Source organism: Palaemon carinicauda, chromosome 28 (assembly GCF_036898095.1).
Source record: "Palaemon carinicauda isolate YSFRI2023 chromosome 28, ASM3689809v2, whole genome shotgun sequence".
NCBI classification, from domain to species: Eukaryota; Metazoa; Arthropoda; class Malacostraca; order Decapoda; family Palaemonidae; genus Palaemon; species Palaemon carinicauda.
In genome coordinates, this window is record NC_090752.1 from 54,100,427 (window position 1) to 54,116,930 (window position 16,504).

Consider the following 16,504-nt stretch of genomic DNA (forward strand, 5'->3'; position numbering starts at 1 on the left):
CCTTGCTTCCTTTCCTCACTGGGCTATTTTCACTGTTGAAGCCCCTGAGCTTATAGCATCCTGCTTTTCCGACTAGGGTTGTAGCCTAGCAAGTAATAATAATAATAATAATAATAATAATAATCCTTTCACAGGGGCAGCTAATTATCTACTATTTTTCAGCCTCTTTAAATTCTCTGAACTTAAATTTACTCTAGATCTTCACACACAATATTATTGAATATCAAGTACTACACAATACCATTAAAAAAAAAAAATTTTCTTTACAAATACTGTACCTGTACCTTCACTGTGTACAGCAGTTTTGATAATGCATTTTTTGTTTGCTTACATAAAACTTGCACTTACTTACCCGAGGAAGAGCAATTTCTTTCCACTTTATTTGGAGCTATTCTTATTCTTTCTCTATGGCATCTCAACCCAACATGTAACCAAAATAAAAGAAATATTCAAATTCATCTTAGGTCCAATCTTCCTCCATCTAACAATTACCATTACCATGTATGGTTTACTTCTTGCTTGAAAAGATAACCTGAAATTAGTGGTGTATATTTTAAAACCATTTTTCATAATACAAGACATAAACTTACATCTTGTACACATTAAAATTGAACTTAAGAAAAAAATTACTGATTTTAATTATGAAACAATATTCAACTAGCAGATAAGGCTCTTTAATGAAGTACTGTAAAAGGTATAGCAATCTTCTTAAATGAAATTACTAATGCTTACTGCCAATAAAGTTCAACCACATCAATCAATGAAGGTCAACTGGTTTGCTTAGAGAAGTCTTAACTAACATACATTCATACTTTATCGTAACTATATAGAAATTCACGGCTTATTACTGTTTTTACTCAAATGCTCTTACCTTCTACGTTTCCCTTTGTATACTTCAACTTATTTATTTAAAACACGTTAGTTTTTCTCTAGTCTGTACTCTTAATTTTCAAATCCTAACTTGTCATAAATCCCTTCTGAAATGTTAACAAGCTCCACAGTCACGTCAAAGTAGAAAGGAAAAATCACACTCTTGGGACTTGATTAAAAAACCATCCTTTTAAAACTTGAATGAAAATTTGATAAGCAATAATAAATATTAAACAATTCATCCAGAATACCACTGTATGCTGAAAACCATATGTTACATGACACACTACAAGGGTCTTGAAAATAAAAAGAAACATCTTAGAAAAGTTTTCAGTTTTAAAAGTTTTTGTTCCAAAATAGACAGGATATCAAATAGAAAATACAATTACACTATGTTTAAGAGTACTGTATTAGTACAACAAAAAAGATATTATAAATGATTAGACAAGTGATTTCACTCTAGCTCCACTGAAACCAATTTTAAATGCAACATCAATTACAACCAACTAAAAACTGAAATTACTCTGGTCTTTACTTTTGAACAAAAATTTTCATTTCACTTCTCTCCTTATAAAGAAAAACATAATTTTGTTATAACTTTACTCAAAATACAATATACAATAAACAATTTTAGGCAGTTTAAAGTACCAATCACTTTGCTGCCCCTCTTACATTACATCCACTGGCATCAGATAAAAAATGACAAACTTTTATTTTACAAATTATAACTATATGTATTAAGTAAGCACATGTAATGTACAAGCAGCAGCTCATGAGGTGTAAAACTTCACAGTGCATTTTATGTGCTTTGCGGTTTAAATTTCCGAGAGGAAAATCCCTTTACATTATAAAAATCTGAAGACAAATAATTTACATTAAAGCTAGTATATTACAATAAATTCAAATAACATGTGCAGTGATTCTATTCCCCACAAAATAATGAACAGGGAACCGGAAAATAACTACTAAAGAGTTTTGTCATGGACTTGGCAATCCACGTGACAGATGCTACTAATTAATAACGGAAATAAAATATGAATATGCAGGTAATATCTGCCATGCAATACCTAACAAGATTCCATCACTTTGCTGACAGCAAACAGCCACTCGTAAACCTAAACTTACGCAATTTGATAATGAAATTTACATCAATTCAAATAATTTATACATGATATAGTAAGAAAATGACACAGCATTAATAACATACTTTAATGCACTCAAAAAATATACACCAAATATAGTGCTGGATCAAAAACTTCAACAAATTAGGAGCTCAACAAATCAACTTTCAAATTCGTTTTTTTTTTTTTCAAGTACAGCATTCCACATAAATCCAAGGAAAAATAAAACCCCAAGAAAAATTACAAATGTTAATGGCAGTGTGAGAGGTGATCTCTTAAGCAGAACAATTGTCGTTAAAGTTCGGCTAAAACGTTCCTCAAGTTTCAAAACGCTTCATTCGAACGACATAAAGTGCCATGCTTAAAAAATAAAGAATTGAAAAAGATTTAAGATAATAAAACATATTTTTCTGTATATATATTATCCATAGGTTAGCATAAACTAATACTGAAATTATTCTCATAGTATGGGACTATACATTGTGACCGGCATAGAAAATGGCGATGCCACTAGGCTTCTTGATAACCTTGCAACTAAGCATGACAACGCTGGCAATTACTGATGTACAAACCTCACAGTACCTTTTAAGCTTGACCCTACAAGTTGCTAATAAAACGTGTAAGGAAGTTTTCTAGGAGCGATTCAAATTCTTAGAATTCCATAGAATAAACTCAGCGAAAGCCCTGTTGATAAACTATCACAAAACCCTATCACAAAAAATAATATACGCGGATATGGAACCGTAACAAAATAAAACAAAGAAAGAAACGTAATTTTCAAAGTAACTGCAAGCCAAATTTTTACAATGAAGCATCACATGCACCAACTACTTGCATATCATTACTGTCAATATATACATCATAATTACTACATAATTCATACTACTCTCAAGTGTATAAAATTAACTATTCCCATAAAGCTACTTATGTTCGCAACTTGAGACAATAAATACAATAGGTGGAACTATACACTGTCAAAATTGACTGACCCCTGACATATCGGACATATGACTTATCATGGAAGAGTCCTTCTAACGAACTCTGTCTTAGCTTTCTTTTTGTTTTTTAAATCTAACAACAGGGTACCTTGAGCTGCTCTCCCGCAGGATCTGGAGAGCACCATATGAATTCTATGTACAACATTAAAAACTATAAGTGCAGTGCTCAAGTTTTGTGTCTTTGTGCCCGGGAAGAACGAGTGAAAATATGACCAATAATGGAATCTAAAGCTTGCCTACATGAATTCAAACCTACTCTGTAATAATAAAAGGGTTTATGGATGCACCATTGTAAAAAAAAAAAAAAAATAGGTCTTAACTATTATTCAGAAAGATTAATCTTTGAACATATCTACATCAACAACAGATTTTCTAAATAAAAAATAAAGAAATTTATCCCAAAAGGATAAAACAAAAGGAGATCATCTAAATATATCCATTTGGTAAGTTTTTGTAAACAATAATATCCAACTAATCAAAAATATATGTTCACCAATATTTTACAAGATTTATAAATGATGCTTGGCAGGTGGAGATGGCACCCTACAGCTAAACACTGTCATCAGGTCATTAGTTCTTCACTGACTGGTGAGGAGATCCACACGGGCATGATTTGTTTCCCCGGTTTTCAGCGACCACTGCATCTTTTAGACAAGGAGTACATTTACATATCACATTTTCATGTCTCACAACACCATGCTTCATCAAAACATCCCAATAAACTCTTGAGAACTGCCTATACCATTCCCCATGGTGTGCGAGATTTTTACACACTCGCAAGATCATCACTTTAAAATACTTCCCAATTCAAGCAAACTACTCAACCACATTACGAGGCGCCATCTCTCTCTGCCGAGTTGACTAATGAAGCTAAGAGCCAAGCACTCCACGAAATCATCATGATTTGTGGTTGCTGGTCAGCCACGTTAAACCCTCGTATAGTCCATCACCTGTTGTTGCACAACATGGTTGAACATACCAGTTTCGGTCGCGAATTCTTGTTAAGCCTAATTTTTCTTGTATTTCGTGAGGTTTCATAGCTGAAAAAAATAATAGGATATTAAACCAGCTTGGAAACATTGGTAACACTTAGACAAATTCACCCACACGTAAGCATATGCAGAATAGGCTACACACCTAAAGAAAGGAAAAATTAACCTTAAATATTTCTATACATCTTCCACAAAAATAAGTACTGTAGAAAAAACTGCTCTGTATAATTAATATCAATAATTAAGTAACTATAGAACTGATTAAACCTTTCAGCAAACATTATTTGCTTAATCAGAAAAGTTTTAATTTCCACAACCATGAACAGCAACCACTTACCATCTGGTAAATCCTGCTTATTAGCAAATACAAGAATAATAGCATCTCTCATTTCTCTATCATTTATAATGCGATGCAATTCCTGCCTTGCTTCGTCAACACGATCTCGATCAGCACAATCCACTACAAAAATGAGACCCTGGGTTCCCGTGTAGTAATGCCTCCAAAGAGGACGAATTTTGTCTTGTCCACCCACATCCTGATAAAGATAAAAATATTTGTCAATACTTATTCAAATTCATCAACTTTGTAAAATTATTCTATAATTATTCCAACTTTATAAATTAAGTTTAAAGTACATACAGCTCATGACTTGGGATGTTAAATGTCTAGACTTGAAAAATCCCGCCTTTACATTTAGGAAGGACACTTCCAACATCTATATATAAATACAGAAATGATGTACTATACTTTAAAAATAAATCAAATATTTCTACTTCACATTTTACAATGACTTACGTTACTTTGAAATCCTAGTCTCCAGAAAGTACAAAACCTGAAAATCAATGAAATAGAAACTCCAATGACAATGAGTTTATTAATCTGATACACCATTAGAATTTTAAAATTCTAAAAGTACTGTAATTCATATTTTTCCTAGATATAAAACCTGAGCTCTTTGAAATTTGGAATCTTTAGTGGAACTATGACATCAGTTATTACTTCCGCCAATCCACCAGGACTGAGAGGGGTGGTTGAAGGACGAAGGTTTGTATAGCTAGGAAAAATAAAATTACTTTAAAAGTTTATTTGTTCCTACACATATACAGTAGTAAGATTTCGCCCTTCAATTCACGTAAACTAGTTTCTTAGCAGATAAGAAATACCTATATTGGCAAACTGGTTGGTTCTTTTCCTTCCCTCAAACAAGCCAGTTTCCATGGTCTCGTACAAGTGAAATGAGAGACTCCCGCAACCCCCCTATCTACCCAAAATAAGGCCTTGCCTGTACTTGGTGAGTACCAGGCAAGTGGTTAAAGAAGCAATCCTTCTCACCCAAAAGCAGAGATGCAGTCCAAATTGAAATACCTGACATATGATGACCAATGGGACGGTATATAGTCCACCATATTTCCCTTCATAAAGCAATGATGGAGGAACAACAACTACTTATAGACCTACTCTAATAGGAATGGAGCTCAGAAGTGTAACTTACCAGCATCAAAATCACATCAAGCAAGTAACAGTACAATTAATTCATCCCCAAAAGGAGGAGAGAAAGGGAAGACCCAGTCATTCCACCTTCCATTCCAGACTTATATTTATATGTCATTATAAAAAATGAATGGCGAGCGATTGTGACGCAGTTCCGGTAGGCCCTGCTGCTGCCTCCGATGCCTTAGATGACCGCGGAGGTAGCAGCAGTAGGGGATTCAGCATTATGAAGCTTCATCTGTGGTGGATAATGTGGGAGGGTGGGCTGTGACACCCTAGCAGTACCAGCTGAACTCGGTTGAGTCCCTTGTTAGGCTGGGAGGAACGTAGAGAGTAGATGTCCCCTTTTTGTTTTTGTTTCTTTGTTGATGTCGGCTACCCCCTAAAAAATTGGGGGAAGTGCCTTGGTATATGTATGTATGTATATATAAAAAAGAAGCTTTCAGTCCCGCGTGGGAGCTGGGCTGGCTACACAACCACTTGAGAAGCCACCACAGGACAGAAACCAGAAGGCTACACAACCACTTGAGAAGCCACCACAGGACAGAAACCAGAAATGTTGTGGGACTTGTGGGTATACTCCTGTATAAAAGGCTCTAATAATGTTTTGCCTTTCCAAACTCCTGCTTTCAATTCCTGGCAGACTGAAAGATTCCTCTTGAAGGCTAAGGTGGGATCTACACCCCTGACTCATTGAATTCTAGCCTGAACTGGTACCTTGTCCCTCTCTGTAGTGGAGACATGCTCTACGGATCATGACGTGCAGAGAAAGAGACCATGTTCTTCAACACCTCTTTCATAGCTCTTCCAGCGCTAAGTTAGACACGGAGACATTTGGGCCCGAGACGTTGAGTATTCTTTAGATAGCACCACAAAACATTTACTAGGGGCAACCACCTCCACCCGACACTTCACGTATAAAGTGAATAGGAAAGGTCTTGAACCTGGGATCATATCTCGACAGGTTACCGATATTATTATGATCACTATTACTTGCTAAGCTATAATCCTGGATGGAAAAGCAGAATACTACAAGTCCAAGGGCTTCAACAGGGAAAGTGGGCCAGTGTGGGAAGGTAATAGCAAATAAACTATAAAAGAGACTTGAGTAAACCTTCTCAAGAGAGAAGTATTTACAAAGAGTTTGAACTTAAGTCCCACCAATTCAGCTGTCTAATGAGGAAGATCAATCCACATTCTGGTCACAGCTGGAAGGAAACTTCTAGAATATTGTGTAGTATTGTACCTTATATTGGAGAGAGGCATGGCATAATTAACTGTATACCTAGTACAATGTACACGATGTTACATTCTAGGAAGATCTGAGTGAAATGAATGATCTGAACTATGAAAAATCTTATGTAATAGGCATAAAATACTAACTGAATGCGAAAAATTAATATCAAGATCAGGAATAACAAATTTATTAGTTTCTATCTAATAAATTAAGATGATAGTCAGCAGCTGAAGACCAGACAAGAAAACAATACTCAAAACAAGGCAGAATGAACAAATTGAAACATTTAAGGATAGCCTGATCACCAAAAATCTCGAAACTTTCAATGAGGCAGTTTTTTGTGCAATTGAAAAATAAACAGACCAAATATGTTACTCAAAATTAAATTTGTAATAAAGAATGAAATGACTTGTGTAGTTAGAGAGAGATTGTTAAAGTGAAGATCTGGATGTAGAAGCCAATGTCCTCAACCCACTTACAACCATACTATGAGTTTTGTTAGGGTTCAATTTCATTCCCAAAATTTGCACCATTCCCTAATCATGGATTTTGGCCACAAACTCTGGCATAAGCTTAACAGAGACTTCCTTCCAGCCCTCAGCATTGGTTATTACATAAAGATTACATAAGAGAGACAAGCAACTCGCACACAAAAAGACTGTCTTGAGAGTCCGATTTCTATCTGAATTTTTTTCAAGGACTCATACAAGGTATTGTACACAGTCTTAAGATCAAGGGCCTCCATCCCACTCCACCCATCTGTACACTTCACAGTTGGAGGTGTGGCTGGCAGACAGGGGTTATCCATGGGGATAGTTCTCTTGAGACCTTGAATAGAAGTGCTAAGAGATCAGGATACCAATCAGCATGTGCCCATTAGGGAGCAACTTTGGTCATCCTGAGGCATGGCGTGATCAACGGTTAATTTATAAGCCATGAAATCAAGCGGAACGGAGGGAAAGCATGGGCGTCTTCTAAGGTCTGGAATGAGGGAACGAAAACCAAGAATTTCCTGTTTAGCCGTGTGGCGAATGGGTTGATCCCCGATGATCCACATAGAAGCCTCTCTGCTATGCAAGAAAGTAGGAACCAAACTGGCCTTACAACCTGGGCCAGGTGACCAAGTTTATCTGATAGTATATTCCTTTTGCTCTGAATTTGTGTGGCCGACAACTCTAGAGTGGTACACCACCCAATTGTGCATCTGCTTTGTCAGATAACAAAGGTTTAACTAAATCCGTGCCCCCTTGTTTCTTGACATAGGCAAATATGATTGTGTTGTCATTCATCACCACTACCAAGTGCTTCCTCAAGTGTTCTTGGATTGCTTGTAGAGCTAGAAACTCTGCTTGCATTTCAAAGCTGGTTATGTGCATATGCTCTGCTACTGATCATACACCTGAGGTGACCAGGTCACCCAGGCGTGTGCCCCACTACTTCAACAAATATGAGAATGGTTAGGTGTTAGGAGGTGGGGAATAACCTGGGACTTCCCTGGTGAGGTTTATCTCTTCTACCTAACATGTAAGATTGGCTTCTTTTATTATTATTATTATTACTATCCAAGCAACAACCTTAGTTGGAAAAGCAAGATGCTATAAGTCCAGGGGCTCCAACAGGGAAAAATAGCCCAGTGAGGAAAGGAAATAAGGAAATAAATAAATGAAGAGAACAAATTAACAATAAATCATTCTAAAATAAGTAACAACGTCAAAACAGACATGTCATATATAAACTATTAACAACATCAAAAACAAATATCTCATAAATAAACTATAAAAAGACTCATGTCCGCCTGGTCAACAAAAACGCATTTGCTCCAACTTTGAACTTTTGAAGTTCTACTGATTCAACCACCCGATTAGGAAGATCATTCCACAACTTGGTCACAGCTGGAATAAATCTTCTAGAGTACTGCGTAGTATTGAGCCTCGTGATGGAGAAGGCCTGGCTATTAGAATTAACTGTCTGCCTAGTATTACGAACAGGATAGAATTATCCAGGGAGATCTGAATATAAAGGATGGTCAGAGTTATGAAAAATCTTATGCAACATGCCACCTGTCATACCGGGACAAGATGATTTTCGGGGGATCCCTGGAGAATGACCAATAACCCTTCAAACATCACTGAAAGGATCTCTGGTGGCGGTACTCGTGTGAAATGAACTTCTGCAGCAAGGAAATTAGACTAGGAGAAACTGCCGGCAGTCTTGGAAAGAAACAGCTGTTCTACCTTTCTAAGGTTGCTGATGCGATAGTCTAATGGAAAGACTTTCGCTACCGTCATCTATTAGCAAGCCCACATCCTTTAATCTATGCTTGGGTATGAGATTCAACAACCAATTTATCACAATTCTCAGATCATGACAAATGGCAATAAGCCGGTCTCGATCCTGTAGGAAATGCCTTACTGAGGCCAAGATCGGCAAATCATTGAGATACACCAAACAGACGTATCGCATGCAAAGGGCCCTAAACTACCACCAGAGTTAATAGCCAAGTAAACACCAGGGAGCAGTACAAAGTATGAGACACATGTTTTGAAATGGTCAGTCAGTTGGTTAAAATCGGCCCACTCAACAGCTCGTGTCTTGCGTTTCCAGAATTAATAAAGACTGTACAGTACATGAGTCTGCAAAAGGTTCTTCAATCTAGAGAGAGAATAATAACCATTCTTGGTCAGCACGGGGAACACATGACATTTTATGAAAAGGATACAAAGGTGGCTAAAACACTTGAGCAATGATTTGGACAGGAGGGACTCCGGAGCTGAAGTCTGGGGGTGCTGGCTACCACACTACAAAATATGCTAAAACCGAACCTCTCTGGTCCTACAGAAATTCTTTTCTTATACCATCTTCAGACGCTGAGTGCCAGAAAAGAAGTCCTTGAGGAAGAGGAGGAGGTATTTCAAAAAATGCTGATGAATGGGTATTTGGAAGTATGCATTCTTCAGACCTACTGAATGCATGAAGTCTCCTTATCTGATGGTTCAGATTAGAGAGGTCGATGCCACGTCTTCAGGCCCCAGTTGACTTCTCCACCCGGAAAAGTCCACTGTAGAAGCCCAAGACATTTGTCCTCGCATGCTAACAGGTGAGAGCCACCTGTGATGGCAAACAGGTGACTGCTCTATTGTACTCATTGGAGGGTGCCAATTGAAGGCTCACAAAAGGGAGAGCACCCATATGACCACGAGCCGATGAGCTTGTATGACCAGGTGAGTGCGATCAGCAAGAGTTAAAAGGTGAGCACAAATATTTTAAGAGGGTGCGCATCTTTTTAAGAGAGCGAGGAATCAGATACTCTAGGTGTTAGCACACCTAAATTTAAGCACGTATATTCATGTAATCGAAGCTCATGTGATGAATGCACGCAAATAGCCAAGCAATCATTTCGCGGCCTATTCGCAATCACTTGAGTGGTGCACTGTCCAGCTTTGAACGCTCTGCACATGTAACTAATTGCGATGACTGAGCTCGTAGCACACTCGCTAGGCAGCATGATTCATTCAATTGAGACACGTGAAATACTGACCGCCTCCTTTGTATACAAGGGGAGTGCGCAATGGTAGCTTTTGTTCTGGAGAATGCAATGAATATGTTTGTAAAGGTAACCATGAGACCACAGTTGTCTGGGTGAACACAATAAGAGTGCCTGTCTACGTTTGCTGGATTGTAAAAGCGAGTGCAATGAGATAAACCGTTAGACGAGCACGATAAATGCGACCATGTAGTTGAGTGCAATATGCTCTTCCTTAATTAAGGGCAAGCGTGAGAGTTTCCAATGATTGGCAAACTGTCCAAAGTATAAGCATCAACTTGTGTGGGCATGCGAGACAGTTATGAGCGTTCTTTAAGTCTTGCATTGTATTCCTCCTTAATCACTAAGGATGCAGGTAAATTTTCTACAGAAGGAGAATTCAAATAGACTTTGTGCTATTCGAGAAAGCTGTATGAGGTTGTTTTCTCTTCAAAAATTTTTCTTATTGTTATCTCCGTTGTCAGCAGTCCTGAGACTACTGTACTAACAAGAAAGGTGGTTCTACAGATAGTCGCTGGCTTGAAACTGCTCGATTCAAGGACTACTTTTGCGACTGTGGTGACGTCACAAGTTTATCAGAAATAGTACACTAATAGGACATGTATTTCCTTAAAAATATATTTTCTTTTATAAAAATGAACTAACTTCTCTTGGTACATTAGTATTTCCCTTTTATTGATAATACTGTAAACAGTATCCATCTTTTAAAAGATAATACATTAAGGCTGTTAATGTCTGCCGAGTTCACATTGTAAGACTAATGAAACCATATTTCTGTTGGAAAGCGAGTGGGCAAATTAAGTAATTTCCTTTCAATAAGTTACAGATTAATATTAACATTCCCATTATCGAAATATCGAGTTAAAGATACCAAGTATTTCATGGGTCTGTATTGGTTGTTATGAATACTACTTCGCATAAATTCGACTCTACACCTATGATAGATTCTCATATCTTTCGCTAGTTTTATTTCATTTGTTTCATCTCTGATAATAGATCGATATTTATCTAATGAAAGTACAATAAGAGGACAAATATTTTCTTAGAAATAATATACTTTCTTTTACATTAAAAAAATTAAATACTTTGCAAGAAAAACAGAGAAGGGTTTTATATATTTTGCAAGTCATTCTTTGTTAAGTCACATTATATTTCTGGCAGAAGGCACGCTGAGCTGAATAATAGAATGATTTAATTTCTGAGTAATATTATTATTCCCACTGAAGAAACATCAAGTAGCGATCCCAAGTACTGTATTCCAGTGGTCTGTACCAGTTGCTTTGAGTATTGCATTACAGTACCTACAGCAAATCCAAGAAAATAAGTATTATACTAAATGTCTGGTAATGTTATAATTCTAGCAAAAAGCAAACAGGCAATTTGAGTCTGTTTTACAGTCCTCTGTTGGACACGCACATGAAGATACAGTTTATAACCAGTAAGAGTACAATATAGTTATCATGTCTTACAAATTTCATCGAAAACACCCCCACAATGTCCACCAAGAGGCAATTGCCTTTATCTTCTCCTCAGCCAAGAAGGAAAGAAAGGCAACTGATCTGAAACATCAAACTGAAGGTGATTAACCAATACAAAGGAGGAAAGAAAGTAAAATGATAGCATGTGAGATGAAACAATCACACCCCATGATGTTGACTATTCTCAAGGACAAAGAGAGGAGGGTTCAGCACCCCTGACTTCAACAATCAACGGACCGGGCCTATTCATGAAAAGGAAAAATTATTGCACTCATGGATAGAAGATCAAATCCAAAGATGGACACCAATAAGCATTTTTTACTATGTATAAGCAAAGGATAGAAGTTTATTTTAGACATCGAGTGAACATTCTGCAGAAGTATACAATATGACAAACTTATAACAGAGTTAGTATTTTTCCTAACATACAAACCCAAATTCTTTACTATAGGAGATATTCTAGCGCGAGCTGAAAAATACGGCAGAAAAACCTTAACAAGGTCGTTAACGACCCGGCAGGTAATTACCCACCTGTTAGTGGTGGGGAACCGCCGGTCGGTAGCTGCTGTTTACCTTCAATCGGATTCTAGCTAGGACTATCCTAGGGGGGCGGTGATGGAGGGAAGATTCGAGTAAAGAATTCGGGTTTGTATGTTAGGAAAAAATACAAACTCTGTTATAAGTTTGTCATTTGTTCCTACACTTGATACAAACCCTCATTCTTTACTATAGGAGACTTAGTCTTGAGGCCAGGGCGGCCAAGGAGTTCCCTATTCCTAGGGAAGATAGTCCACAAACTAGACTCTTTTGAAGCAACAACTTCTGTTAATCATCTTTCTTTGTAGATCCCCATAATCTTCAGCATGACTGAAGGTTTGCAGCCTCGAGGAAACAAATGTTTCAAGATGAAGTGGGTCAGGAACCTTCGACTCAGACCCCTTCAAACTTAGGCTTCCCCCGACCTTGCAATGGGGAAACCTCGTGACCACGAGTATAACTTATACCCTATGAGAGGAATCAGATGAGTATACCTTATTTCCATTGGCGAGTCCAGCCGAAACTGGATACAGGCTAGGATCCCCAGATGGGGGGGAGAAGGAGACGAAGAAGATAGATGGATGTCCTTCTTCAAACCTAGTGTAACCCAGATTCCTCAACCAATGGTTACTGTCCCCTGAAAGGGCGTAAGGTAACTACCGCACCTGTTGACCTGTCATAATAGGCCCTATAGAAAGGGTGTCTAGAGACCTATGTGTCACGTCGCTCAAATAGTGAGCAGTGAATGTAGATTGGCGTTTCCAGACCCCAACACTTAAGACTTGGGAGACAGAAAATTCTCTTAAATGCCAGTGAGGCAGCCACTCCCCTAACTTAATGGGCTCTGGGTTGGGCTGCCTCTGGGTCTCCGTGAAAAGACCTCGCAATAACTTTCTTGAGCCAGAAAGAGATGGTGTTGCGAGAGATTCTCTTTTTTACCCTGTTGGTACAAGGAATAGATGATGGAGACGTGGTCTGAAAGGTGTGTTGCGCTTCAGATATTTCTTATTGAGTGTGGAAATTCTCGAAATCTCTCATCGGTAGATGAAGGATTATGAGTCTAGCCACCAAGCCCAGTACGAAGTTGCGAGACTCTCGCCCCCCCCCCCCCCCCCCCAACTCTTAGAATGGGTGACATAAGACATACCATGTAGCTCACTGACCCCTTTAGCGGAGGACAGAGGTACGAGGAAGACTGTCCTAAGGTTCAGAGAGTAGCCTGAGGCCCTTAAGGGCTCATAGGGCAGACCCTTCAGCAAACGTAAGACATGTCTCAAGGAGATGGTCTAAACTCAACTGGGGGGCAAGATCACTCCAAACCCCGAAACAACCAAGGTGATGTCTTCTGAAGCGGAGAGGTCAACCCCTTCTCCGTCTACAGATGAGGCTCAAGGCTGCACGATAGCCCTTCATCGCCGAGACTGAGGGAAGCTTTCCTCACTGAGGTACAAAAGGAAGTCTGGGAACTACTGATCCTTCCTTTTGAGAACCCAATTGCTCCACATTGTTGCTGTTGCAGCGGTTAAGAAGTCCATTGTCTTAGCCCCAGCAGTTAGGACTTCTTGTAGGGACTGCCTAGAGTTTTGGTTTGGCAAGTCCTCGTGGCTCACAAGGTAGCCAACTGTATCAGACCACGTGTCAAGCCAGAAGGGACATTGAAGTCGTTTCCCTTGCTGAGGCTTTTGTGACTGAGAAGAGCCTGGAAGTGTAGTGTCTCTCTTCGAGGATTAGCCTGGTGTGAGCCTCGCCGTGAGGGGATCCAAGATCAGAGGAGAAGGTTGACGTCTCTGATCTTGGAGAACAGACCAGGTTTAAAGGTCGCTCAAGCAAGGCAGAGGCGAGGGACAGTGACATTGCACTAGCCGTTAGGACAATGTCCTAGAGACTGACCATATATGGTCAACGACCAAGCCTCCTCTCCATCTCAGCTAGGACCAGGGAAGGCCAGGCAGTGGCTGCTGAAGACTCAGCAGATAGGCTCCCCCAAAACCCCCCAACCTTAGCTTACAAGGATGGTAAGGTTGTAGGCACTGATGGCACTAACGAGTCAGGGCGGGACTCGAACCCCAGACTGTCACTACATAGCCTGTCTAACGCTGGAGAGTCAAAGGGTCGAGGAGACAGATGCAAATCGCTGAGGCATGAGATATAACACATAGTTCTTGGATTCCTAAAATAGGAGGATTCAAAGTCCCTCGACGGCAGCTCTCCCAAGGAATCTTCAGGCTGCAATAATTCCTCGCGTGTTATTACAGGTAAAAGTGGAGACGCGAGTAGCAGACAAACCTTATATCTTATCCCTCATATCTTTCTTATCGAAAGGGGGAAGAATGGTAGAAGTCGGAGTGTCTGGAGGTAATGGCGAAGACCGTTGACAAGTGTCGGAAAACCCTGTCATAAGAGTAAAACTCTTAATGACGATGGTCGCGTGCATGCACGAACACTGTGCTAATTGTTAAGAGAGCCAGACTACTCAGCATAACTGAAACTCGAAGGTTCCAAGTCGTGTGAACTCGAAAATCCAACGCGACAGAGGCTCGAAGGACTCCTAAGGTTATGAGAACCCGTAGGATAAACATGACGAAAGTTTAAAGGCTCCCGATCACGCCCGCCGAAAGGGTGATGGTCACGAGAGGGGAACCAGTAGGTTCAAAAAGACGTCTCCTTACAGCACGAGGGAGAGAACGTCAGGGATGAAAATAACTCCTACGCAGGGTAGATTTGTTCTCCCAAGGAGGAGAATATCGTTTAATACAAGGCTCTCGCTCCGCCCCTGGAGGAGAACCAAAAGCGTAAGAGGGAGGAGCGTGAATCAACAAACTCCTACAAGTTTTCTTCTCGTGAGTGGTAGGAAGGTTCTCCCGAAGGAGATCGCCTAAAACAAGCTTTCTCCCTGCTCTATGGGGAAAAGCGTAGGCGTAGTAACTTCTCTCTCTCAAACGAGGGAGAAGTTCTCCCGAAGAAAGATATTGCCAAAGGCAAGATTTCTCCCCTCTCTATGGGAAAAAGCGTAGGTGTAATAATTTCTCTCTCGCAAACGAGGGAGAAGTTCTCCCGAAGGAGGACATCGCCTAGGACAAGTTTTCTCCTAGTTCTAGGGAAAAAACGTAGGCGTAAAAATCTCCCTCTCGTGAACGAGAAAGGAGTCCTCCTGAAGGGGGACCTGGCCTAAGACAAGCTTTCTCCCAGTTCTATGGAAAAAAAGGCATAGGCTTAATAATCTCTCTCGCGAACGAGAGAGAAGTTCTCCCGAAGGAGAACATTGCCTAAGACAAGCTTTCCCCCAGTTCTATGGGAAAGAAGCGTAGGCGTAATAATCTCTCTCTCGCGAACAAGAGAGAAGATCTTCTGAAGGAGGGCATCGCCTGAGGCAAGTTTTCTCCCAGTTTTACGGAAAAAACGTAGGCGTAATAATCTCCTCTCGTGAATGAGAGAGAAGTCCTCCCGATGAAGGATATCGCCTGAGCCAAGCATACTCCAAGGGAGAAGTTCCCCTCCGAAGGAGGAACAAGCCGTAGACTTGCTTTTCCCTAGCTCCAGGGGAGAAAGCACAGTCTTCAGGGACGAGATAGCAGAGGTAAAACTCATTGAACTGTTCGCAACTCCTTACGAAGGAGGGAAGGTTACTGACTGGCTGAAGTGGGAAGCTTTCCCTCGGAAGGGGAATGGATCTCTCACGCAGTCCAATTCCGAGGAAGGTTATCACTCCCTCGTAAGGGAAGGATCTCTAATCCCTGGAGGCGAACCTCCTATCAGCAATTTAAGTTTCCCAATAAGTTAATCAAGTTGCAGGTTGACAACGTGTGTTACCTCGTAACATGGGCAGCTCATGAGCTGCCACATGAAGCGCAGGATAATGAACAGAGGGGCCAAAGCCCTCGGCATTGCGTTCTATGTCGCTGCTATCTGGGTGTTTTCTTTAGCCTCTCTAACACGTTTCCCTTTCCCCTCTGCTCTCAACCGAAGAGAAGAAGGGCCGAACCCCTGCATCTTCTTTCGAGGTTTCCGAAAGACTCGAAATCCTTAACTCATTAGGGAGCAAAAGAATTAGGGAAGTTGTCTGTCTGAAATGCGGGAGCGAGGGATTGACCCCGCAAGTGTATGACCGGAGATTTGCGTGTGTAGCGCTAATTGTGTGCGAACACCTGCGTGACTGGGGTCTGAAGACTCTGCCATAAGAGTTGAACTCTTGATTGTCATGGGCGCAGTGTTGGATGGGCATACGCGAACATTCC

At 40.0% G+C, this 16,504-nt stretch overlaps 1 protein-coding gene across 3 annotated transcripts in view; it reads right to left on the bottom strand.

The window, feature by feature from the left end:
- Nucleotides 1-1,058: 1,058 nt before the first annotated feature.
- LOC137621585 (ADP-ribosylation factor 6) overlaps nt 1,059-16,504 on the bottom strand; it is a 41,396-nt gene continuing 25,950 nt past the window's right edge. For all 3 annotated transcript variants that reach the window (XM_068351998.1, XM_068351996.1, XM_068351997.1), the window contains exons 3-4: nt 4,319-4,517; nt 1,059-4,029 (exon numbers count right to left, since the gene is read on the bottom strand). In XM_068351998.1, coding sequence (XP_068208099.1) covers nt 3,887-4,029; nt 4,319-4,517 — 342 coding nt within the window. In that variant the 3' untranslated portion in view covers nt 1,059-3,886. The remainder of the gene's footprint in view (nt 4,030-4,318; nt 4,518-16,504) is intronic.